Source organism: Triturus cristatus, chromosome 6 (genome assembly GCF_964204655.1).
Source record: "Triturus cristatus chromosome 6, aTriCri1.1, whole genome shotgun sequence".
Taxonomy (NCBI): domain Eukaryota; kingdom Metazoa; phylum Chordata; class Amphibia; order Caudata; family Salamandridae; genus Triturus; species Triturus cristatus.
The window spans coordinates 1723129870-1723154162 of record NC_140589.1 but is presented as its reverse complement, the minus strand read 5'-3'; the positions used below and the strand labels follow the sequence as shown (position 1 = coordinate 1723154162).

Sequence of the window (24293 nt, the reverse complement as noted above, 5' to 3'; positions counted from 1 at the left end):
CTGCTTCCCTTCGTTTAGATTTGTTTACAACTTATCCACATTATCAACGTGTCTTGGGTATTTTTTAATATTTCAGTGAGATGTCTAGTTATTTCACTAACTTCAGGGTATTTGAGAAACAACGCGCACCAGAGATATCAAGATTCAATGATATCAAGTAACTGCCATTCAACATGTAACTGAGCTAGGCAGGGTCCAGAGCCGCCCTGGGGCAGCTACTATCTTCTGCAACTGGACAATGAAGCGACTGCTGGTAGGAAAGCATTTAACGGCATGTTGTACCATCACAATACAAGTTGAGGAATGCCAACATGGATCAAGTGGGTAGTGATGTTTTGTTGCCTAGACTTGCTTACCCATATGGTGCATTTTTCCTGGTTGCAACACTAGTAAGCAAGGAGGACTGAAACCAACCACCAAGCTGATCTTTCCCTTCCATGTACACATCAGCCCTTTGGTCTGCATCTGAAAAAAATAAGACAAAGAAACACAATTTTAACATCACAACATCAAACTTGGGATTTACAAGTGCAAAAAAAGACACAACCATGTGAACAGTCTCACACTGTCTACTCACACAAACAACCATTTACAATAGTATCAACAAATGTATCCTACCAGACTGACCAACAGAAGCAAACAGAGACCAGCTCTTAAGATCTAATAATTGATGTAATTGTTTAGACAAACCAGTGCTTTGTGTCACCGCTCAAAGGTTAAAGATATTATCCATACACTGACATATCATATCTGCGAGCCCACAGTCTATAAAGAACTTGATAAAACACTTATTTTTAAATCTCTTAAGCACAGGTGATGCCATTTCAAAGTGCTGTCATTAACACGTTTTAGCCATTTCATGGTACTTCATTTATCAGACTCTAAAAATGAAAGAGTTAAATTCCCAGGGATTCGAGCTCAGAACTTGCAGGTCACACAGTGACAGAGCCTTGAATGCGTTACAAAGATAGCAAGAGGACAAAGTGCTCGCAGCATGCTTCACATTAAACACAATGCCCTTACATCTCCGGTTGGAACCCTGTCTTTTTCCCTTCCGTAAACTCCTCAAGACATGGCTTTTCCAAAACACTGGCCTATCACCCCACACCCTCCTGACACTGTAAACTCCTCCCCTTGTTTGGCCGCTAGCGCTGGGATGCCTTCGGGTAGCTACGCACTCTACAAATGCTAAATAATAATAATAATTAAACAATACACCTGGACAGAACTTTGATACCCTGTATGAGTTCCAACCTTGAAACAGTCTAGACTGTTGACAGGTCAAGCACGGTTATTTTAACAAAGCGACATTTGTGTAATAGGATAGCATCTAGTGGCATGGATTTAAATGCTTGCGCTCAGGTTCAGCATGGAGAGAAGTACTCTTCATATTCATAATTCAATTGTTCATATAAAGTTTAATCGACTGCCCACAAAGTAACTCTAATGCACGCAGGGCACTAAGAAGATAAGAAGACTGTGAAAGATTAGGACGAGCTGCTTCTATTAACATGGCAAAAGTCAGAATAGCAGAATCTTCAAACAAATGTCTTTCGAATATAGCCACGGAAGCATTCGAGGCAACCTTTTTGTCGACGTGTAGGAATGTGGGCCAGCAATAAACACCTCAGAAGCAAAATGTGCATGGAGACCAAGGTAGCGGAATGAACACAACAGTTTGCAAAACTCCACAACGCTGGTGATTACAATCAGTTAAATTAGCTTAGAGGACTATGTAATGGAGATTTTGATACTGATCCTGTAATGAATGTGCTGCTGTTCGCTTGGTGGTAGTTGGTTCCATAGCCACTGTCCATTTTCTCACCTGTCCCTAGTGCACAGTCAGTGCTGCTTTGACTAAAGGAAAGAAGTGGCAGAGCAGGAGAGGCAAGAAAGTTCAGCTGGCAAGTACTGAGGGATGACATCTGACGCAGTCTCATTCAAATCTGGGATCCCACAATGGGCCTGAGAACTAGGTCATTGGGAACATTGTTTCACCCTACAGCAGAGAGAACAATTCATTCCTGGGAGCCAGTGGGTGTAAGCTGGAGTTAAACCATGGCTGAGCATGACTGAGGAGGCTAAGATGTAGCAGATGCCTCTCCTGTGGGCTGCTGGAGGCTGTGGCGGCCATCAGGACCCAGTGTCCCATGTTAAGATGGTGAAGTGCCATTGTAGCCACTCTCTTCTTGGGGGCATATTGGATAAGGCTGTAGCCGCAGCTTACTGCACCAATTCTAGCCATTTGTGCAGGGCTGCCAACAGCAAGCCTTTCAGATGAAATACTAGCTGTATAGAGGGGGCAAGAAATGCTACAAACTCATTCTAACTGATTGACTAATAGGTAAGCTGCTTGGGAGAGCACTGTATCATACAGCAATTGGGCAGTGAGAAGTACCTTCTGTTATAGAACACACATCAAGGAGCTGAGTGGAGGGACATTGTAAACCACTAAGTGGGAGGACTCATGACTGCAGGAAATCCGCCTTTTCTACTTGGTCCCCTTGTATTTTTCATCTTTTGATAAACCCTATATTTTGCAGTCATTTGAACTCTGTGCACTTTACCTCTGCTAACCAGTAGTAAAGTGCCTGTGCTGCCCCTTTAAACATTGTCGAACTGACATGTTCCCAATTGGTATATTTAATTTACCTCTAAGTCCCCAGAATACAAGATGTACCTAGGGCCTGCAAGTTAAATGTCACTGGTGAGACGGTAGCATCTATTGTGCAATCCACTAAGGTCACATGACTTTAGGTCAACTCTGGCAGTTTAAACACTGCAATTCAACCTGTCAAGCTAAACCTTTTTGACTGGTCAGAACTTCCCTTTTAAATATCAATAAGTCTTGTCGCTCATAAGGCAGAGTGCATGTTATTTTAAAGTAAGACATTTAGAAATTTAATTCTAGCATACCCTGACAGTGATTAGCACCCAAAAGCTATTTTTCACTGCGGCAGCCATAGCTGTCCTATGTAGAAACCCAGAGGATGGAATAACAATCCTAATACTGTATGTGAGGAATGGGACTAGCTAGAATAATATTAACACAAGTATTGTTAATTGGTGAAGTAGGAGTTTTAATAAATATTAAGGGAAGGTTACCTTTTCCCTGCCTGAAGTTCATAGAGGCTAAAGGTGCATCTGAGCTTTCACTTTTGCCAGTGTAGTAAATAGCATTTGAAAAGGTATGAAAAAAGTGCAAAGTGCTTGCAGAGAGCACACAATAGGCTGACCTGAATGGGCAGAGAGGACTCCTCTGAACCTGACAGAATATGCAGGGTGGGGCTGTGAGCCTCCTTTTTGACATTACAGTGCTATATCCTGCTTGCAAATGAAGCCCTGTTTGACAGGTGTTCCGAGTTTTACATATACCACTGTATAGGAAGGAAGGAAGGAAAACAGGATCCCAAAACAATTCTTGTGTATCCTCTGTCTTGTTGCCGGAAAAACCCTACTTTTATTCTACCAGACTTCTATTTTTGGGTTAAAATTCCCCAAAGTGGATTTCAGTGTTAAATATGACACTAGGATTACCATAAGACACTCTTCCCACACACACGCCCAGCCCAAGTTTAGTGTGGCCAAAGACTTTTGCCATCTTAGAAAATGCTAAAGCGAGTAGAGTTGGTTCTGGGGACTTTTACCCTATTGATTAGGGCGTGTCCAGAAATAATTCCCACCCACTAGCTCATGCTAGGCCTAAATATGGCACCTCCAGGCAACCATTTCAGAACACTCCTGGACCTGAGTAAGATCAGAAGCGGACTGAACCTTCTGTCTGCAACCTGAGAAGATCCCTTAATGACTAGCCCGGCTTTCTCTTGTACCCAAGACAAAGAAGTGGATTTCAAGAGTCATAAGGATGACCTTCTGTTAAATCTACAGGGCCACAAAAAGCTACGAAAGACCTTTTCCTGAAACTGTCCAGCTGACCAGTGCCAAATGGAACTGGACTGGATCCCTGATGTTTTGGCATTTGCCTGACACCCTGTGAGTCTCTAGGTGCATACCCTGAGGTCCTGGGGAGTTATTCGAAGTGTACTTACCATCTTTGACCAGGACGAATCTGGCTGGTGTATCTGACCTGAGCTTTATGGAGGTCAGCGTCAAATTACCCTTCGGGTCTGATCTACCGCTGCCACTGACTATAATTGGCACTTTATGCTTCTTGGAACTATTCCTTCTTAAAATGTTAAGAATTCATATCTCCAGTTCCCCTTACTGGATTTTTGTAATTTTTTGAGTTATTTTGTTTATTACGTTTACATTTTACTCTATTTTTATAATTAAGTTTGGGATTCTTATTGTGTTACGTTTCAACTTTATTAGTGTTTTGGTACTGCATAAACACTTAACACATTGCCCTAAGTTAAGCCTATCCGCCCTTTTCTATAGCTACCAGGGGGTTGAGCTCAAGTTAATTTAGTGACTTTAACGGTTCACTCTCGCAAGGTTGTAAATATTCCTTGAGGTGGGCAGTCACCTACTACAAATAATACATTAATTTCTTACAATGACAAAAATAGGCCCTCAAAATAGTTGTATTGGGGGGAAATGCCAACCACATTTTTTCAGCTACCACAAGTTACTACAAGAGGGGAAGAGATTTTCTGTGAACGGTGGCAGATTACAGTTTTATGATGCCAATGACTAATAACTTAAAGGTGTGAAGAAAAACAGTGAAGGACATATCAAGGAAGGTTCTTCTCCTATACAAGTATTAGGTTCCAGAATAAATTGAATGGGCACCTGTACTTTTCAGAATTCTTAAAGGCTGCTGGAAGGATTCTAATTTTGATCGAGATAGTTTAATTCAAATTTAGAAACATTACAAAGGTATCACTGAAAAATATATTGACATTACTCGGAAATTCAAGTATAATGATGTACTAAAGCTGTACACGCCTAATATTGATGATGCAACATTCAATCCTCCAAATGAGAGTGAAATAGCTCGAACATTTGAACGATTACATTTTCTGACTAGGAAACTCAACTCCTTAATGGACAGCATATAAGTCATATACTGCTGACTGGCTAAGTTGAAGTGACTCTAGGAAGGTACTGAGACCCTCATTACAAGTATCCCCAGCCATGAGTTACTGAGTCAGTAGCTTAAATTCTAGTTAAAAGGAAACAGATCTGCTGCGTTACCGCAGATGTTATCATTTCTATGAGTCTAGTAACTGCTGTTTCTAGCCCCATCAGAATTCAGTGGCCAGTAACAATGAGCACCTTAGTGTATCTGCTCAATATACTTTGCTAGAATCTTGGCAAACTCACTAACCACATGAAGAGGAGAAACCTACACACCACAGGTTCACCACTCTTACCCAAGAACATATTTACGTTTCGGCATAGAGTGAGTGAAGCTTAGGGTGGTAGCCTCCAAGAACAGAGTGATTTGTATTTAGTAAATAACCACTCCTGGTTGAAATACTTAGAATGATACCTAGAGAAATAATTCTCAAGTGGAGTCTCCACGTCCCATTGTTACAAGACCCATAATTTGTTCAGATCTGAGAAAGGAGATGATATCCTTTTTCCTAGAGAAATGAAAAGCCACAAAAGTGAGGATCAGGAAGGACTATAATGCCTGCATCCGAATGATAATGTTTATTAAAAGGTGAACAAAGAAGACTTTTGGCCTCAAAATTTGAAATGTTAAAAGTCAAACATGGAAAGTACAAAGATGATTCGCAACTTGAGGCAGCATGTACAGACCAAATACAGCAATAGAGAGAGGGCTAGGGGGCACTTGAGAGAGTGATGCAGACATTACTATGAGGCCCACACTGAAAAAGACCATTGTTATAGCGATATAGAAATGTTGTAGGCAGAGCTGGTATCAGGGAACAGGATGGGTTAGCCACAAGTTATCAGGTGAAGATTGAGGCGGTATTCTTATATTTTTATGAGACACTTCAAAGCAAACAACTTGGAGTAGATCCTGCACAGACGTGGAGGATGGTTCCTTCTGTGTCATCACAGAGCAATAATTCAAATGGGCTATTTAACATACAGCAAAGAAAAAACGTCAAGTAGGGATAGCTTCCAGTAGGTTTATATTAATGTTTGGTACATGGCGATGATGCATATACTGTAATACGCTTTGTGTCTTATAACAGTTGATAATATGGAAAGCAATATGATTTCATCCCTAATTAAGGGTAGCGGCCCTTTTTGTTAGGCAAGTACAGGGAACGCTAGAGCGTTTGGGCGTCTTATTACCCATTATAAGATGGTGGTTTCCCTGTAGAAATTGATCACGTGATGTAGACAGCTTAGAATGATCAAGATAATCAAGGTACTAAAGGACGACTCGGTAGGGTATATAAACGGCCCATTTTGGCAAAACTACCCTATTATCGACGGAGGTGTATACCCCATATGCCGCTTGACTCTATACTGGGAAACCGAAGGGCTCCTCTTTCCTTTTTATACATATGGGTAAAAAAGACCTTTTGAATATGGGCCGTAGCGGAAAACTTTTTTATTATGGGATGACGTAGCCTTATGAAAGGATCTTGGTGGCTATTCTGTAAGTGGGATGTTTTTGTATTCTTTTTATGTCTAGCATAATTGTGAAGAACGGCGGAAGGTAGCCCCTTAGAGTCTTAGGCGGGTAATGTGTTAACTATAGAGCAGACGTGAGGACCGTTATGCTAATAGAATTGCAGCTTTACAAATATCGTGTGCAACTTTCTTGTGCTACTTCATACAGTGCCCTAATTGATATGACTGATATCTTCAACAAATCAGAGGTGAAGTGTCTATTTTGAAAAACTGACAGGAGTATACTGGTGGATGTGAGGATAACAGAAGAGACTACTTTAGTCCTTTTAGGTAATCATATGAGTCATATCAACCTAATTGCAGGGTAGGCTTATACGAGAAAGAAGAAACAAACTTTCTTTTCTTTACTAGGAATTCCGGATTTTAATGAAGATACAGCCATCCATTCTGTATATTCAGGCCATATAATTGGAGGTAAATCGACAAACCATAGCAAGTTGAGGAATTAAGCTTAGTCCTTTTTTAGGACATGAATAGTGACGACTGTCTTCTCTCGAATAGGTATTGTCCACACCTATATATAAAAGATTGGACCGTTCTGAAACCTATGTGGAGACTTGAAGCGAGTTAAGCTCAGTTTTTTTGTTGACATCATATTTAAGGTAATTGGTGATGGATGTCTTTTTGTCTACATCATTAGCGCAATACTGTGACTCAACAGTTTAGTCTGATAACATTATCTGGATATTATACTACAGACATATATAGAAGTATAAGAAAGAGGAAGTCGCTTATCTTTCTTGGTTTGAATCAAGGCTTCTTCTGCCTGGTTCTTGAACTACATTAAGGTATTTATCCTTTTTATTTTATAGTGATTGAGGAGCACTATGTTTTTGTTAATATGGATGTGATTGTTGATATTGAATGAATGAGATAACCTCAATGTCACCGGTGTTTTGATCTTGAACAGGGGGACAAAGTCACTAGTGGTTCAAATAATTGTTTTTATAATAGATTTTTTGTATTTGTTACAGAATCTGTTTTTAACACTGTGGGAGTTATTGTCATTTCCTGAAGGTGACGGCGAAAATTCAGTGCCCACAGAAACGCGTCGATGCAAAATAATGAAGGCCTACTATAAATCTGTGTAGACAACCATGAAAATCTTATAAAGTGATAAGTGATCTATGTGATGTTTAGTAGTTCCTTCTGTGAATAGGAATCATTTTCCTGCCTGTTCTCCCATTTTTTTACTTTTTTATTCCATCTGCTGTTACTTGGATGTATGTTGTTTAATTGCACTTACCATATTTGATCACAAATGGTTTTTTAAAAATTGTTTTAGGATGAATTTTCAATGTATTTGTTATTATGAGTAAATATTGCACACTGCAATGCATATATTTTTTACATATTAAATTTGTACCAATTTTATTTGACACTGCTATTTGATTTTATTCCCTTGTTTATGGTTAATACATTGGTGACATAGGGTATCTACTTTAAGTGCGGTTTTATGTATGTGCATTTACCCAAAGGGGGTTCTTACTGACTAAGGTCTATTTTGGCACCCTTCTCCTTTGGTTGATTGGGTCCCTCTCTTCTTTCTTGAGATGGTATATTTTAATGCCTTTCAGGGGGAACTTTGGTGGCCTTGGAGGTTAATACAGACTGCAATGCGTAAGATAAATTTAAAAGCAGAGCATGTTTTGATTGTATTCACATGCAGAAAATATTAGTGTATTGTTGTATGCTATTTAATGTTTTTGATATATCAATATCATTGCATGTATATATGATATATTACCTAACAGACAATATTGTTGTATGAAACTGTAATGGATGCAACTATATTTTCATATATTAAATAATGTTATGCATGTGGCATAACAGATAGGTGCACAAAAACATACAATTAAGTCATGAACTCAACCCCAGTATCTCGGATCATTCCCTACTAGACAAGAAAGAAATGTAGCCATAATCTTAGTTAATTAGAGGTAGGATAGCCGATCACACCAGGTAAATGCACATTTCATAACTGTGTGCTAAATCTAAAAGTGCATTACAAGAGAGCCACCTAAAAACAAACCTTGAATCCATAGTAAGACATATATTTAGTGAACTATATGTCCCATGAACTTAGTGTAAGAATCATACAGCCTCGATTAGTGAACATGTTTAACTGTGGCAATACAATATCTCTTCAACCTAGATCCTAAATATGCTTAACGGAGTTTTGAGTGAATCTTAAACAAAATTAGAAAAAAGATTTTAAGCCTGCCACAGAATACGCCAATGATTTAACACACTGACACACTATTTAAAGGAAACACTCTCAGATACGAGCAATGTGTATTACAGTCAAGTACGGTGCATTTGCAGAAATCTGTATTATTCTGATTGAACTCGTGATTGCAGGTGGGGCCCGCCGCCAACCAGCACCCAGTTTTGGAGACCAGCACTTATTTTTCTTCATCAGACTTTTCCCACAGCAAGAGAGAGAAAAAACACAAAAGAGTGGAAGAAAGAAGAGATACATGGAAAAACAGTAACCAATGGAGAAAGCAGGAATGAAAAAGAACACGAAGGATTGAGATAAAGGGGCAGGGAGTGTCTGGTGGTGGATTGAAGAGACATGAGGTGGAATAACACTATGCAGCCTTGGTATGATAGCTACCAAGTTTCCCTGTTCTTTTCTTTGAATTGTGGGACTTGAAGTCCTGTTTTATAATGCAATAAACAAGACTAAAAGTCCCAGAATTCAAAGAAAAATCCTGGACTGGAGCAGCAGAGCACGCATGGACCTGGAAACTTGGTAGTGCTCCACTAGCGGTATTCGTAGTTATGGCTGCAGACTTCTGAATAAAACTTTGAGCACCGGCACTTACTCTTTTACAAATTAAGCACTGTCCACAGGAGAAAAGAATTCATATTTTACTCATCCCCAAATTGCTCTCACTTACCAATTATACCTCACAATCACGTCTTCGGAAAATAACGTGGCCTCCTCAAAAGTAAGCGAGGCCTGTTTAAAGCCGAACAATGTTCCTATTCGCAGTACAATGCAAAACCACGCATGAACATATATGAATCCAAAGGCTTATAAATTAATTTTAGTAAGTTAACCAGGTTACCTGGCCATGCTACTGAAGCATATTGGCTGGAAAGAGACATGTGTTTTCAAAGACTTGCTCCATTAGATAATAATTGTCATTTTGGAAAATAGAATCAAAATAACTGAAAACAAACCACAAAATATTTTATCACAAATCCATGTTTATGTGCTGCATCTCAAAACAATTTGAGCGTCACGATCCAGCGTAAATTGAGTTAGAAGAAAGCCAGGTTTTCCAGGAAACCTGTATGATTTGTAAATTACTAACATAGCGGCTAATACTATAGGAATCAACTGACAAAACTGAAATCTTCTGTACAAACTAATCCAAGCATCAAAATACTGCGAAGAATGTGTTCTCTTGGAATATTAACTAGGTATGTTTATTTAGTCAGTTCCTTTGTTAAGCGCTGGTTACTTGCATTCCAACTCTTCTGTAATTCTAATATAGGCAGAATATTGACCCAAGGATCAGCTACAATCACTGAAAATCAAATAAAAACTCAATAGTGTGAGGCATAGGATATGTATGACCCGAGAGTGTTTTCTAAGGCATGAGTAAGAATCTACTTCCATCACAAGCCAGGAAATCACAGTTGGCCAATCAGGCATAAATGATGCATTCTATGAGGGCTGTGCTTATAGAGGCAAAGGTCAATATACAGGAAGGAGGCCTGCCTAAGTCAGACACAGCGGGACTTCCTGGAGGCCCGCTTTCATGCTAAGGATTGGTTTTTCAAATGAAAATAAAAAATAGAACCAGGATGCCAAGATGACTCTTAAGTAATTTAAATGATTTTAAACTGGTTAGAGGTCTGGCCCTCCTGGGAAGCAAATCAGCTTTTTGAAAGGTGTTGACTTCCCTTTTGCCAATTTTCAAAAGAGGGGAATTTTCCGGAGACACAAAGACAAGGATAGTCATACTACATACGTATGCATGAATCCATGTGGTGTTTGTATAGGGTAAATCTAGCCAAAAGGCAAAACAATGCTATCGATAGAGGGTTGAAGGGAAAGATCCAGAGAGCAGTGCGATCTAGTGTCCTTCACAGAGTGTCTTCAACTTTTCTCTACTCTGAAGAGAGGTAGGGGGAGTACTGATGGATATGGGGATTCCATTCCAGATCCTGGGTGTGTAGAGACGGAAGGCCAGTTGCCTACCTTTTTTAGCTTTAGCCACGTGCCACAGTTTATGTCATCAACACCTACAAAAGCACAGCTTTCAGTCGGCCAAGAACAGGGATAAAAGTTATCCGCCCCCAGAGCATTACATGTAGGAAAATAGACTCTCTTTGTAGACAGCCCGCACCTGTTCAAAACTGATACAGCTCTACGACCAGTTACTATAAACCATTAAGCCTTTATGTGCATAAGAATTTTTAATCTCCGTATAGCCAGAAAACCTCAGTAATTTTTAAACCCTTCATCAGAATCCAGGGTTAAGACAATATAAAATCTCCTGTTCTCGAAGAAGATCGAGTCGCTGAATTGTGGCCCTAAGTGTGATCTAAGCAATGGTAGAGTGTGCCGATTCTCAAAACTACAACTACATATGGTCAAGCAAAAACACTTCAGAAACTATAAAACATAAACAACAAATTCTAAATGGTTTCCCTATTCAAGTAAAAAATAACCTAATGGATTTGTGATTGTGCACAAGGAATGTGGCATGCATATTTGATACAAAGGATTGTGGCTGTGCAGATATCTGATCCTGCCCTCACTTGTCTACGCTCACGACTACCACTTCCTCGCTGTTCACCATCAGCTTTACCCACAGTTTATTTCAACTGAATATGCAGTTATTTCTATATTCAATGACTACCTATGGTGCATCTACGGGTCCACATGCATTCTTTCAGCACATGTTTACACTGTAAAGAGTGCAAGGATTTGTACTTGTGGAAAAGAAATTCAATCTGAGGTCCTGAACGCTGCATCTGTTGGACCATCAGGTTCAATGTCCTTAATGTACCTGGCCAGCTCCTTTCTCCCAGTCACTCTGGGCCATGCTAGCTCCACAGCCTGCTGCTGTCTGTAGGACTAGTGAGGCCCTGAACGCTGCATCTGTTGGACCATCAGGTCCAATGTCTTTAATGTACCTGGCCAGCTCCTTTCTCCTAGTCACTCTGGGCCATGCTAGCTCCACAGCCTGCTGCTGTCTGTAGGACTAGTGAGGCCCTGAACGCTGCATCTGTTGGACCATCAGGTCCAATGTCCTTAATGTACCTGGCCAGCTCCTTTCTCCCAGTCACTCTGGGCCATGCTAGGTCCACAGCCTGCTGCTGTCTGTAGGACTAGTGAGGCCCTGAACGCTGTATCTGTTGGACCATCAGGTCCTATGTCCTTAATGTACCTGGCCAGCTCCTTTCTCCCAGTCACTCTGGGCCATGCTAGCTCCACAGCCTGCTGCTGTCTGGAGGACTAGTGAGTGTCAGATCTTTTAATAAATGTGCAGGGTTGACTTTCAACATTGACAATATGGGAGGCAAAAAGAAAGCTCTTTGTTATTCTTCTTGAAGTGAAATGAAGGCTTTAGACTGCACATGACATGTAATCATAAGCGCCTGAAGATGTACTGGGGGCGCAGGAGCTCCCCCGGAAATAATTATGCAGTTTCAAAGGTGAATGAGCAATTAAAATGCCTTTAAAGTTTGTCTTTATTTTGTCACATTTGCAGTGAACTCAAAGATAGAGGTCAATTATCTTTAAGCAAATTGCTGCTTATTCGTTTAAGGAGGTTGGTGTTTACTGTTCATTCTCAGAAAACAAAGTGAGAACATTTTGTAAATTGAGCTATGAGGCAATCTTGCTTGAGTAAAAGGGGCGTGAAAGGACAGGCTGAAGTTTGTCCATTTCCTTTCTAAAACAACATTTAAATACCTTCAATGGTACAATTCAAAATATATCAGCAGTTAAAGCACACAAACGAAGCACTTTTTGTATTTCTAAAGTGTGCTAGAAACATACATGTTTAATAGGATCAAATCAAGGCACTTTACTCAGTGCTGTGGAAATGCTGATTATTCGCTGAAACCGGATTTTCACACATTCTCAGTTGTGTGCTACATATATTATAACTACTAAATTTAGCAGCCATTTCAATGTGCTGTTTCGAAATGACAGTGCACTACCACAGTCATGCTTTGGTAATGTATTAGTGACAGTGTGCTTCAAAATTCACGCCAACTGGCTACATACTGTACCTTGACCAATTTCCTGCATAGGTGACTTGGGTGATGGCAGCACCCCCACTCTGAAAATACCCGTGTGCAGACTTTAAAGGCGTATCTAGTAACAACTTGAGACTCTGCACCCTTATCCTGTCTTCAGAAGGACCTCTAGTGAGGACCAGAAGTATTACACCCTTTCTGATGACTTTTGCAACCGAGTGTGGGAAGCACCTGCCCAATGTATAGGATGAATGCAGAGATATTTCAAAGCACTACTGATGCATGGGATGCTTAAGAGTGCTACTGACACATGGGACGGCTCGGAAGTGGTTGGGAGTACAGCCCAATCTATGTTGTGTGGTCCCCAATTAGAACATGTATGCAACAGTGTGGGATTCCAGGTCGGCGCCAGGCAGTATGCAGTCAACAGCTTTCCACAATTAGGTTTCTCAACAAGTGAAAATGGGAAACAGGCAACCTGTGGCGAGTAGTTGCCTCAAAGCGCTGTACTGGATCATCCCAGACTGTGGAACCTCAAATGAGGGCAAAGATAAATCAAAGGATCTAGGGAGAATGGAGTCACTTGAAATGAATTAAGCAAAGATTCCTCCAACCAAAACGATCGCTTGACTGCAGAGTCGATCGTTTCAAGTTAATGAAGCGAAACGCTCAGTGTAGCGGGGGAGGGCTGGCGGGGGGTTCTGAGTTCCACTTTGGGTCTGCGCACGTCTCACTTTCTAAGCTGACAAGGTTGTTGTTTTTCTTAGTTTGGATGGGGACTAGTTTTGGGGAACCTATCCTGGGGTGTGGGAGTTGGGAGCGTTGGGGATTTGGGGATGGGGGGGGTGGGACCAAGCATGTCGCAAGGGGAAATTGGATGCATGGTGCTAATGCTGTCGTGTCATGGCTGCCGCCGTAGGGATTAAGTGTCTCTCTTGGAATATTAGGGGGATGCATAGTATGTCTCGCCGCCATAAGATACATGCCTACCTTCGGCGACGAGGGGTGCAGATAGCTCTGCTCCAGGAAACTCACTTGAACAAGCAGGAGGGGCTGGCACTGCAGCGGAGGTGGCGGGGACAGGTGTTCTATACCACATATTCAGCCTATGCCAGAGGGGTGTTGATCTGGGTGCGGGCGGGGGTGCCGTTCCAATCCACTGGGCAGGTGGTTGACCCAGAAGGCAGATACGTGATAGTGACGGGGCGACTGGATGGTAGGGATATTGTGCTAGGAAGTGTCTATGCCCCCAACACAGACCAGGCTTCCTTCTTTGCGCGTCTCTCTGGGGCTTTGGCCCCCTTGCTGATTGGCTCGGTTCTCCTGGGGGGTGACTTTAATTGCATCACGGATGTTTGCATGGACCGTTCCCATCCCCCCCTTGTTGATTCCCCTGTGCGTAGGATGGCAGAGGTCCGGAAGGATTGGCAGAGACAGTGGGGACTGACTGATACCTGGAGAGCGCATCACCCGGGGGAGAGGGATTATTCTTATTTCTCTGCAATGCACGATCTCCATGTTCGCCTAGACTCGATCCTTAGCTCCCCTGATGTGCATGGGGCAATGGTGCACAGTGAGTACCTGGCCCGGACAACCTCGGATCATAATCCTTTGCTGACAGTCCTACACTGGTTGCGGGATCGGCCGGCTATTCCCACGTGGCGGCTTAGACCTGACACGCTGGAGGATCCGGTGTTTCGTGCCACCATTGGATCAGCTATAGAGGACTATTTTCGAATTAACGCCCGTACAGCGTCATCCCTGGTGGTAGAATGGGACGCCTTTAAGGCTGTGGTTCGGGGGCGATGCATTGGTGAGGTGGTGGGAGTACGCAGAGTGTTACTGCAGGATGTCCAGTCGGCAGAACGGCGGGTGCGCGATAGGGAAAGGTTGAGACCGGAGCGCCCGGAAGAACAGGCGGGGCTTCTTGAGGCTCGGGAAGAGCTAGCAGTCCAGATTGAGAAATTGCGTTGTTTTGACTATAAAGCTTACATGGACAGGGCGCATGCGGAACGTGATAAGGTAGGGGCATTGCTGGCCTGGCTGGCCAATCCGGCCCGCAGGGGGACCCCGATAGCAGAACTGAGGGGGCAGGGTACGGAGGTACTATACACCCAAAAAGGCATCAATGACCACTTCTTACAGTACTACGCAGAGCTATATCGGAGTGGGGCGGGCCCTGGTTGTCCAACAGATACAGAATTTTTGCCGGGTGCGGGGCTCCCAAAACTTGTGGCGGCAGATGCTGAGGCGCTGGGTCGGGATGTAGAAGCGGGTGAAGTACGTAGTGCCATAAAGCACATGGCTAGGAACAAGACCCCGGGCACCGATGGACTCCCCATCGAGTTCTATGCAGCGTATGCAGATGTGCTAGTACCCTGCTTGGTGGCACTGTATAATGGGGCGCGCCGAGAAGGGGCCCTCCCTGCTACCACGCGAGAAGCCCTCATAGTTCCCCTTCTTAAGCCGGGTAAACCTGCTTGGGAACGGTCCTCATATAGGCCGCTGGCGATGCTCAACCTCGACTACAAGATTTTGAGTCGTATCCTGGCTAGTCGATTGATGCCCCATATGTTGCAACTGATCCATGAGGATCAGGCTGGGTTCATTCCCACCCGCAATACTGCAATGAATGTACGCAGACTGATGCGCATCTTGGGTTCTGACTCCTATGACAAGGAGGAGGCCTGCATATTTGCGGTCGACATTGAAAAAGCTTTCGATAGCCTGGAGTGGCCTTACCTCTTTGATGTCTTGAGGGCTTTTGGGATGGGGGAACGTTTTGTTCAATGGACGGCGCTTCTTTATAGTGCTTCCACTGCTAGGGTGCGGACGGGGGGCTTGATATCTAGTGCATGCGCGGTCGGTCGGGGAACGAGACAGGGGTGCCCGCTGTCCCCCTTATTATTTGCACTGGCAATGGAGCCCATGGCCGCTCATGCTAGGCTGGGGCGGTATTTTCCAGGGCTACTGGTCGAGGGACGAGAGCAGCACATAGCATTATATGCGGATGACCTACTGCTCTTCTTGCCGAATGCTGGGGAGGCCTTACAGGGGGCGCGGGGTTTGCTGGAGACGCTGGGGAGGGTGGCGGGACTCCGGGTGAATTGGACCAAGTCTTGCCTATTTCCCACGGGCCCAGAGGGGTTGCTACGCCAGGGGGATGTCCCATGGGAATCCCGGTGTTTGCCTTACTTGGGAACCAGGATCTATCATGATCCCGCTGATTTGTTAGAGGGTAACGTGGGGCGAGCGATAAGAGGGGCGAAAACCTGCTTTGAGTTTTGGGGCACTCTCCCATTGTCGGTGGCCGGCAGGGTCGCCTTAGTGAAAATGGTGATTTTGCCCAGATTTCTTTATTACTTTGGGACTCTTCCAATCTGGATTCCGGGAAAGCTATTTGCTCAGCTGACCTCGTTGATTACGGGGTTCATCTGGGGTGCGGGGAGACGGAGGGTAGCGCTGCTTACTCTACAGCGTCCTAGGAGTGAGGGAGGCCTTGCGGTGCCGGACCTGGAGTCCTATTACCATGCTGCGCAGCTCCAGTGGTTCATGAAGTGGGTGGCGGGGCACATCAGGCGTCCGGAAGAACAGGGAGGGGCGGATCCGAGCTGGTCCCAATTATCGTGCGTGCTGCTCCGGGTGCCGATGAGGAATGCCTCACTTCCTCCGGACTTGAGGGTGGTTCGACAATGCTGGGCGCGGTTGGCTAGGAGGGCGCGTGTGATTATTCCCTATGCACCCGAGATCCCGTTGCGAATGTGTGAGGCGCTACCCCACGGGGGAGACTGGAACCGGTTATTGGCCTGGGAGGAGGCGGGAGTTATGACATTGGGAGACTTGTATGAGGATGGTAACCTGCTACCTTTTGACGACCTTAGGGAGCGGCATGATCTCCCGCGGGGGGACTTCCTATTCCATGCAGCCTTGACTGCGGCCGTCAGAAAGCACTGGCGGAAGGGGATGATGGAGCCGGACACATCTCTTGCCTGTCAGTATGTAGTGATGGGAGCGGGTGTCTATAAGGCGGTGACTTGCCTTTATAGGCGGATTACTGGTGATATGCGGCGACCCCTGGCTGCCCTGCGCGTCAAGTGGGAGGCGGATCTGGGAGCGCCTCTTACGGACAAAAACTGGGAGGAAATCATGGAGCGTCCTTGGAAGTGTACACGAAATGCACGCTTCCAGCTTATACAGTTTTATATCTTTCATAGGGCATACCTTACCCCTCACAAGATAGCTGAGTACTTTGGTGGGCCAGATGCTTGCCCCCGATGTGGTTATAGTGGAGCGACTTTTCTACACATGCTCTGGGACTGTCCGCAGGTGACAGGGTTTTGGGAGGAAGTGGCGACGCTACTCCTGACGGTGACAGAGAGGGACTTGGAGGTAGGCCCGGGGGTCTGCTTGCTACATGGCTTTCCGCACACAGCAAAGACTAAGATCACCAGTAGGTTTATTGATCTAGGGCTGGTCCTGGCCAAGCGGGAGATTACTTCTCATTGGAAGGCGCGGCAGGGCCCTAATTTCTTACGGTGGGCTAGGGAAATGGAGAAATGGGCGGGAAGTGAGGGGACTTATAGATTGTGCTTGGCTCGACGCAGTGACAATGAAAGATCGCACGAAGGGGCCCGGGCATGGATGGCTCTCCTGGACTTGTTCAAAGGTTCGGTTATGGGGGATGGGGGTGATCCGGTGGGGGATGACGGGACCCCGGTTCCTTGAGTGCACTATACAGGGCTTCCCCCCTCTGCTCTTGCGGTACTGTCTGTTGGGATTGCTGGGAGGCGGACTCGACGGGTGGTGGCTGAGGTTTTGATGTACATGTACTTCTGATAGGTACGGGCGACAGGCTTGGGTGGGTGGGTAGGGAGGAGGGGCTCGTTGGGGGGGATGTTGGGAGATGGGGTGGGGGTGTTTTAGCTGTCTCGCACACTCATGGTGGATTACTCCTGTGGATGCACTACCTAGTAGCACGGACATTATTGGGGTGAATGCTGTACAGAGGTAGCTTATGTGCCGGGGTGATTATTGCAAGATGTCCTGATTTGGCTGGGGGGAGGACTATGGGGGACGGGGATTGACTGCATTGTGTTCTGTGACCTAATAAAGTTTGTTTAAAAAAAAAAAAAAAAATGAAGCGAAACGCTCAGGCCTACACATCCGACTCCTATGCTGCGGCGGAGGAACCTTTGCCTAATTCATTTTAAGTGGCCACACATGTACTGCATGAGGGGAAGGGTAGAGAGAAAGAAGTGGCTGTTGTCTCTACTGACATTGCCAAAGCGTTTGACACCGTCAACTGGCTCTACTTTATGAGGGTGTTGGAGGCAATGGTGTTTGGCACGCATTTTTGCACCTGGGTGCATCTCCTGTACACTGGTCCCACTGCTCTGGTGCGAGTGGTTAAGTTAAGCTCTGATCCATGGGTATTTGGCAGAGGCACACATCAGGGCTGTACATTGTCACCCCTCCTTTTTGCCTTTGCCCTGGAGTGTGGGTGGGGATCACGATGGGGGCGTTAATCACCTGATGGCGTTAATCACCTGATGCCCTTATATGCCGATTACACCCTTTTCTATCTCTTCTCTTCTGTTGAGTCACCTGGATGCTTTTGGGGAGCTCTCGGGTTTTAGGATTAGGATTAATCACAGGAAATCTGGTCGTTGGTGCTTCCTTTAGGGACCCTGGATGCATGCGCCCGGGACACATTGCCGGAATTGCCCCTCTGTTGAGAGACCGATCTGTTCCTATACTTAGGGGTGATGGTGCCCACACAACACAAACGCTTGCAGTATAATACTGAGAGAGTAAATGAGGTCCTCCGGTCCTCCGTGGAGCTCTGGAATTCCCTCTCTCTTTCCCTCATGGGCCAGTTTGCCGTTTCCAAGATGGTGTTTTTGTCACAATGTCTATACTCTATGCAACATTCGTTTGACACTTCCTGGCATAGAGGTTGCATTCCCTCCTCACCTTGCTGATATGGGCAAGGGGAAGGAGTAGAGTGGCGCGAGACTTTCTGTCCCAGCCGCTGGAGGAGAGGAGACTAGTGGTTCCCAATTTGGAGCAATATTACTTGGCCTCCCAGATACAACCTGCTGCGCATAGACTTGTGGAGGGGGTAACTGGGAGAAGTCTCTTTTACAGGGCACGACGAGAGGCTTGTCTCTTCCTCGGCTTCTGATGGCGGGAGATCGGGATGCGGCCTTGATACCTTCCTTCATTAGAGATAAGGCTTCTTTGTGGGAACAAACTGTCGGTGTCGCCCTGTGGAGGGCTCCTTTTGCAAAGGAATTCATTTTTTGGGACTAGCCAGCATTTCAAGTGCTGGTGGAGTCTGTGAATGTGTCTGACTGTTAGGAGGGTGGTTGCGAGACACTGGTGGACTTGTTCCCCAATGAAGAGTTTATCACGTCTGAAGAAGCACAGGACAGTTTTCGCATGTGGCCGGGACAGTTCCTGCAATATGTTAATGTTACAGCCATAGTCAGAAATATATGGCCCTCTTTCCTCGTGGCTACCTGCATGTGACTCACTTTTTGGGGTCTGTTTGAAATGGAAGGGGGCCATCACTTGGTCTCTCTCCGCTACAAAGCCATGACAGCTTATTAGTTGTGTGTTCCATTCCCTGCCCAGGCAGCGTGGGATAGTGATCTGGGGATACATCTTAAGGATGCGCAATGGGTGAAAACTGAGTTGGTGAAGTCCATATCGAGCAATGCCAGATTTAAACTTATACACTTTCATTTCCTGCTTCACAGTGCTCCTCCATAAAATAGACCCTCGTAGGTTGGTTAGTTATCCTAGATGCCGGGATCCCAAGGCCTCTTTTTTACATTTGGTGTGGACTTAACCTGCTGTACATGCTTTCTGGTGAGGTGGCTCGGTGAGGGAAGTGTGGATACCATTTACTACAGACCCTGCTGTTTGCATGTTGGGTGCCTTCCAAAAGCAGAAGGGACAGAAAATGGCATTTAAGTTCTTGCACTTGCTGCTGCTGGCTAAGCTCTGTGTGGCGATCACCTAGGTGGGTCCCATTGTGGATCGTTGTGGGGCGGATGTGGCTAAATGGGCAGTGGCAGATGAGGTATGGCTGAAGCAGTACAGATGCGATGATAAGGTAGAGCACAATCTGGGAGTGTGTTCGGAACTCCTGGCCACCTTCATGGACCCTGAAGGTCCTCGAAAGCACTACTCAACGGATGACGAGGACTCTGCAAACACAGAGGAAGACTGATTTTGTTTCTGTGGGGTGTGGCTTTGCCTTGTTGCTTGTCCGGAGGTTGACTTGGTTACTTCATCCTATGTTCATGAAGGAGATCGATTTGGGTATTATGCTACGGTTAAGATTTGCTTGTGTTGTACAGACCGGCCCTCTCTGTGACGTCGTCGATGATGGCCATTGTTGATGTATTTGTTTTTGTGTTTCTGAACGAAATCAATAAATGTCTTTAAATAATATTAGTTATTATTTAGTGTCATTTACACCCAGGCTGCAAATACTACGAGTAAATCAAAACAAGTAGAGCAGGTAACCACGACATGGCTTGTTTGTTCAGGCTTTTTATTTTCAGTCTCCTCTCCAGTTCTAGAATTATATGAAGCCATTCGCTTTCAAGCCAAAAATAAACAGTCACTTCAAGAATCTACAAGATAGCACAGTGGCCAAGACACAGAACATTATAGACTTTTGACCAGGTTGAATAGTTGCAGATGTTTGAAACAAATGATCACACAGTATCCCATGGCTTCTCCTAAGCAATACATTCCAGAGCTTTGCAGCTCCTTGACCCTGCTCTGCTGCCACACATGCCCACTGAGTCAAAAGCCAAGGCAAGGCTCCTGCATCCCTGGTCTCCACGTTCATGGGGTCAGTCTGCCACGGTATCCAACACGGTCGTGAGAGAACCACAAAGGTGCCGGTTCCTCATCTGTGCTTCGCTTCACTTTCAGGTTTGGTGCAATAAATGCCGCTAGATCCCTGCCAACATTTCTCAGGCCCCATCCGTCGTAGCTGAACGGAGCCACGGAGCCTCTGGGTGCCTGACTAGAGCTCAGGCTGCACATAGCCTCATTGAGCACCCCCGCCACCATGTTGAAACAAAAATACATTTTCTTACTCAGGTTGTTTTTAACAAATGTTCTTCCACCAGGTAGGCACCGACCTGAAGATACAGTGGCTTTTATGGAGAAGCCACTGCATTGGTTAAAGCAGACTAAACAGACATGCTTGCCGTGTCCTCGACTTTGGAAGCAAATGATTGACTCCCTGAAGTCATGTACCAGCAGATGTCAATGTGATCTTGTCCAGAGAGAACATCATGGCCCAAGAGCCTAGAAAGTAACAGTTAAAAAGCTCAAAATGAGAATGGGAATTTGATGAATGCCATAACAGTCAATCCAGCAGCTGGGTCAGCATCACATCAACATATGAGTGGTCCCTCATTTTTGCTATTGATAACGGGGGATATTACTGGTATGAGGAGCAAACTGAGCAATGTTGAAGTCTCTTATTAGGGTGTGCCATTTTATCAAGTTGCAAGATATCTTGTAAACAGAATACTCTGACTTTGATGGGTAAGGGTAGTTTCATTATTATTTTTAATTTATTGAGGGCATACATTGAGTACAGACCTAGCACTAAAGTGCAGCGGAATGCTGTAAATAGCAAGCAGAATACATATTTCTCATATGAGGAGCATGCAGGTATGTGCATAAAGAGAGGTCCGGCAATATAAGCCCAGCATAGAAGGAAAATATTTATCTCAGAGTGAAGAAGCATACTGTCTGGAAGGATAGGATGATTGTTAAAAGGTGGATTTTCTAACAGTTTCTTGACTTCCAATAATGAGGGCGAACGTCTGCTGTGCAATGGGAGGTCAGCGCAGAGTCTCAGTACACATCCAGAAAAAAGACTTGTTGATTTGTGCTTTCTTTGCAAGTCTTTTGGACTTCCAGTCATGAAAAAAAGGGCACGTGCGCATTCCATCAGCTGTATTCAGAATATAGACCAGATAGTCCGGTTTTCGCAGGTGAAGTGTTTTGTAGATCACTATTTAAACATTAAAGTGAATGGTTTCTCAGTTAGTGGAGAAGTCACGTTTTTCTGATCAATAAACATTTCCGATGTCTTGGAAGAGTTTCAGATGATAGTACCAAGACATAGCAAGCATACATTTTACCATGTTGTGCGGGATGACGTTCACGGTTTCCAAATACCCAACTGTAATATTGACATGTCAGTAAACACCTTGTTTCTGGATCTCCTTAGCTTATGCGTCTTACAACAAATGACCCAGCTATGCAGAAGCCCTGCATTCTTCTGACTCTCAAAATTAGTTACAGGGGTCAAATAGGTCATTCAACAAGCAAATATTGACACTTTCACATTATGTCCTAAAAGGTGTTTCTGGGAAAGGAAAAACTGGAGAGTATTTACAGTGATAGTATTCTCAATGCCGAAGATCGCTTGGGGAGAATGGGTCTAAGAAGTTCTACTAAAATAAATAACATGAAGGTGAGTTTTGGTAGAGCATCATACCTGCCTCCACCCATGCCACAGAGTGCAGATTTCGATTTTAATAGCATGAGAGACAAGGTCTTAGTTTCATTAAGGATGGAGAGGAAGCATTATTCAACTAGTGGTTATAAGATGTAACCGGATATATATGTACGATTGTGAGAAATTATTTACGGCTTGCAACCGACCCAACACAATCCATTCTTTGAGTGAAGGCGTTTCCTTTATTTTAGCACGAACAATAAATATGCCTAGAGAGCATGGGAGGGAAGAAAGCCTTGAAGGGTGGACTTAAGATTGTTTTTTTTTTTTTTTAAATATATCTTTTATTGATTTTCCATACAACGTCAGGCAGATAATATAGCAGTATTAATACTCAGTGTACATCATGTCAACAGCTCCCCCGGACGATTGTCTCATTATACCCTGGTATTTCAGGCATGTTGTTTATATGCGTACAGTCTTTAGTCTATCTCTTGCTAGCCTCGTACCACTATAGCGTGCAACAATCGGATAAGGTCCAGTTCTTACTAACAGTCAAGGCATGCCAGTGCCATTTTGCCTGAGTAATATAACAAAAGTTTAAGCCAACCCATGCCCATCTCCCTCCCTACCCACCCACCCATCCATCCCCACCAGTATGTCCCATCTACTTGCAGCCTATGAATGACAGAACAACAAATCCCTCGGCAGTACTTATCGCAGTATCAGTGGGACAGTGCAACCTGACCACTAATCATTCCATTTCGACAGATGCACAACATGGTTGTGACAGGGGTTTCCCTACTGCTCTTGTGGTTCATGGAGATCCCGTCTGTGTATTCTGGACCAAGCTTACATCTGAGTCTGCCTCTGGCGCCTGCAGTGACGCCACTATGGCCTCCTATGCCCTTGCAGACTCCAATGCCGTATCATTATTAGTCCGCTTAGCATGCTGGAGCCGAACTGTACTTTCACTCGTTGCCCATTTAATTAGTTCTGCCTTCCACCTCTCAAAGTTGGGCCCTCGCCTTGACTTCCAGCGCGCTGTGATATCCCTATTAGCCAGCAATGCGGGTATGCGGAAACCAGTGTAGTAAACAAGTGCTGATGTCAGGCTCTACCCGTCTTTCTGTAACATTGCAGAGCAGGTCCAGTACCTCCTCCCAGTACGTTCCCATTTGCGGACAGCCCCACATCATATGATGAAACTCCGCCTCCTCCAAATCACAATTTGGACACTGGGCAGTGTCTATTTTAAAGTACTTTTTAATCTTAGCAGGAGCAAGGTATGCCCTGGGTAGTATAAGGAAGTGCACTAGCTGGAATCTGGCATTCCTGGTGCTTTTGCAAGCTCTCCTTACTAATTGAGGCCATGCCTTCTCGGGGATCTCTTTACCTAGGTCCACCTGCCATTTCCTTTGCAATTCCCTTAGCGGCTCCATTCCCTCACCCACCATGCGCCTGTATAAACATTTGATAGCTTTGAAGGTCCCCGCTGCCATCACTACGTACTGGCAGGCCATGGACGTCTGTGGTTCCACTAGTCCCTCCCTCCAATTACGTTGTATTGATGAAACCAGGGCAGAGTGCAATAGGTAATCAGGTAATCCCCACGAGGGAGGCCATATCTGTCCTGCAAGGCCTGATCGGGTAACAAAGCTCTGTCTTCATATAAATCCCCCAATACTTGTACTCTCATCATCTCCTACTCAGCCAACGCAGTCCAGTCCCCCCCGTGCGGGAGAGCAGTACACATACCCAAAGGTATCTCCGGGAATAAGGACGGGCAATTCCAGCTCTGCGCTAGCTCCGATTCCAACACAGCCTCAGCGTCCGCTCCTCTTGAGAAAGAGTCCCAAGGCGCAGCCGCTGCTGAAGTACAATAAAGGACAGTATATGGCGTGGGATCCACCGTCCGTCCTGAACTCCAAAGACACCGCCTGAGTAAGCCACTGCAGCTGAGCTGCCAGGTAATATAACT

At 44.8% G+C, this 24293-nt stretch overlaps 1 protein-coding gene across 1 annotated transcript in view; it reads right to left on the bottom strand.

Moving 5' to 3' along the window:
* The window catches only part of IARS2 (isoleucyl-tRNA synthetase 2, mitochondrial), a 551921-nt gene that overhangs the window by 197456 nt on the left and 330172 nt on the right, over positions 1 to 24293 (bottom strand). Inside the window, exon 15 of the mRNA XM_085612944.1 lies at positions 357 to 465. Coding sequence (XP_085469070.1) covers positions 357 to 465 — 109 coding nt within the window. The remainder of the gene's footprint in view (positions 1 to 356; positions 466 to 24293) is intronic.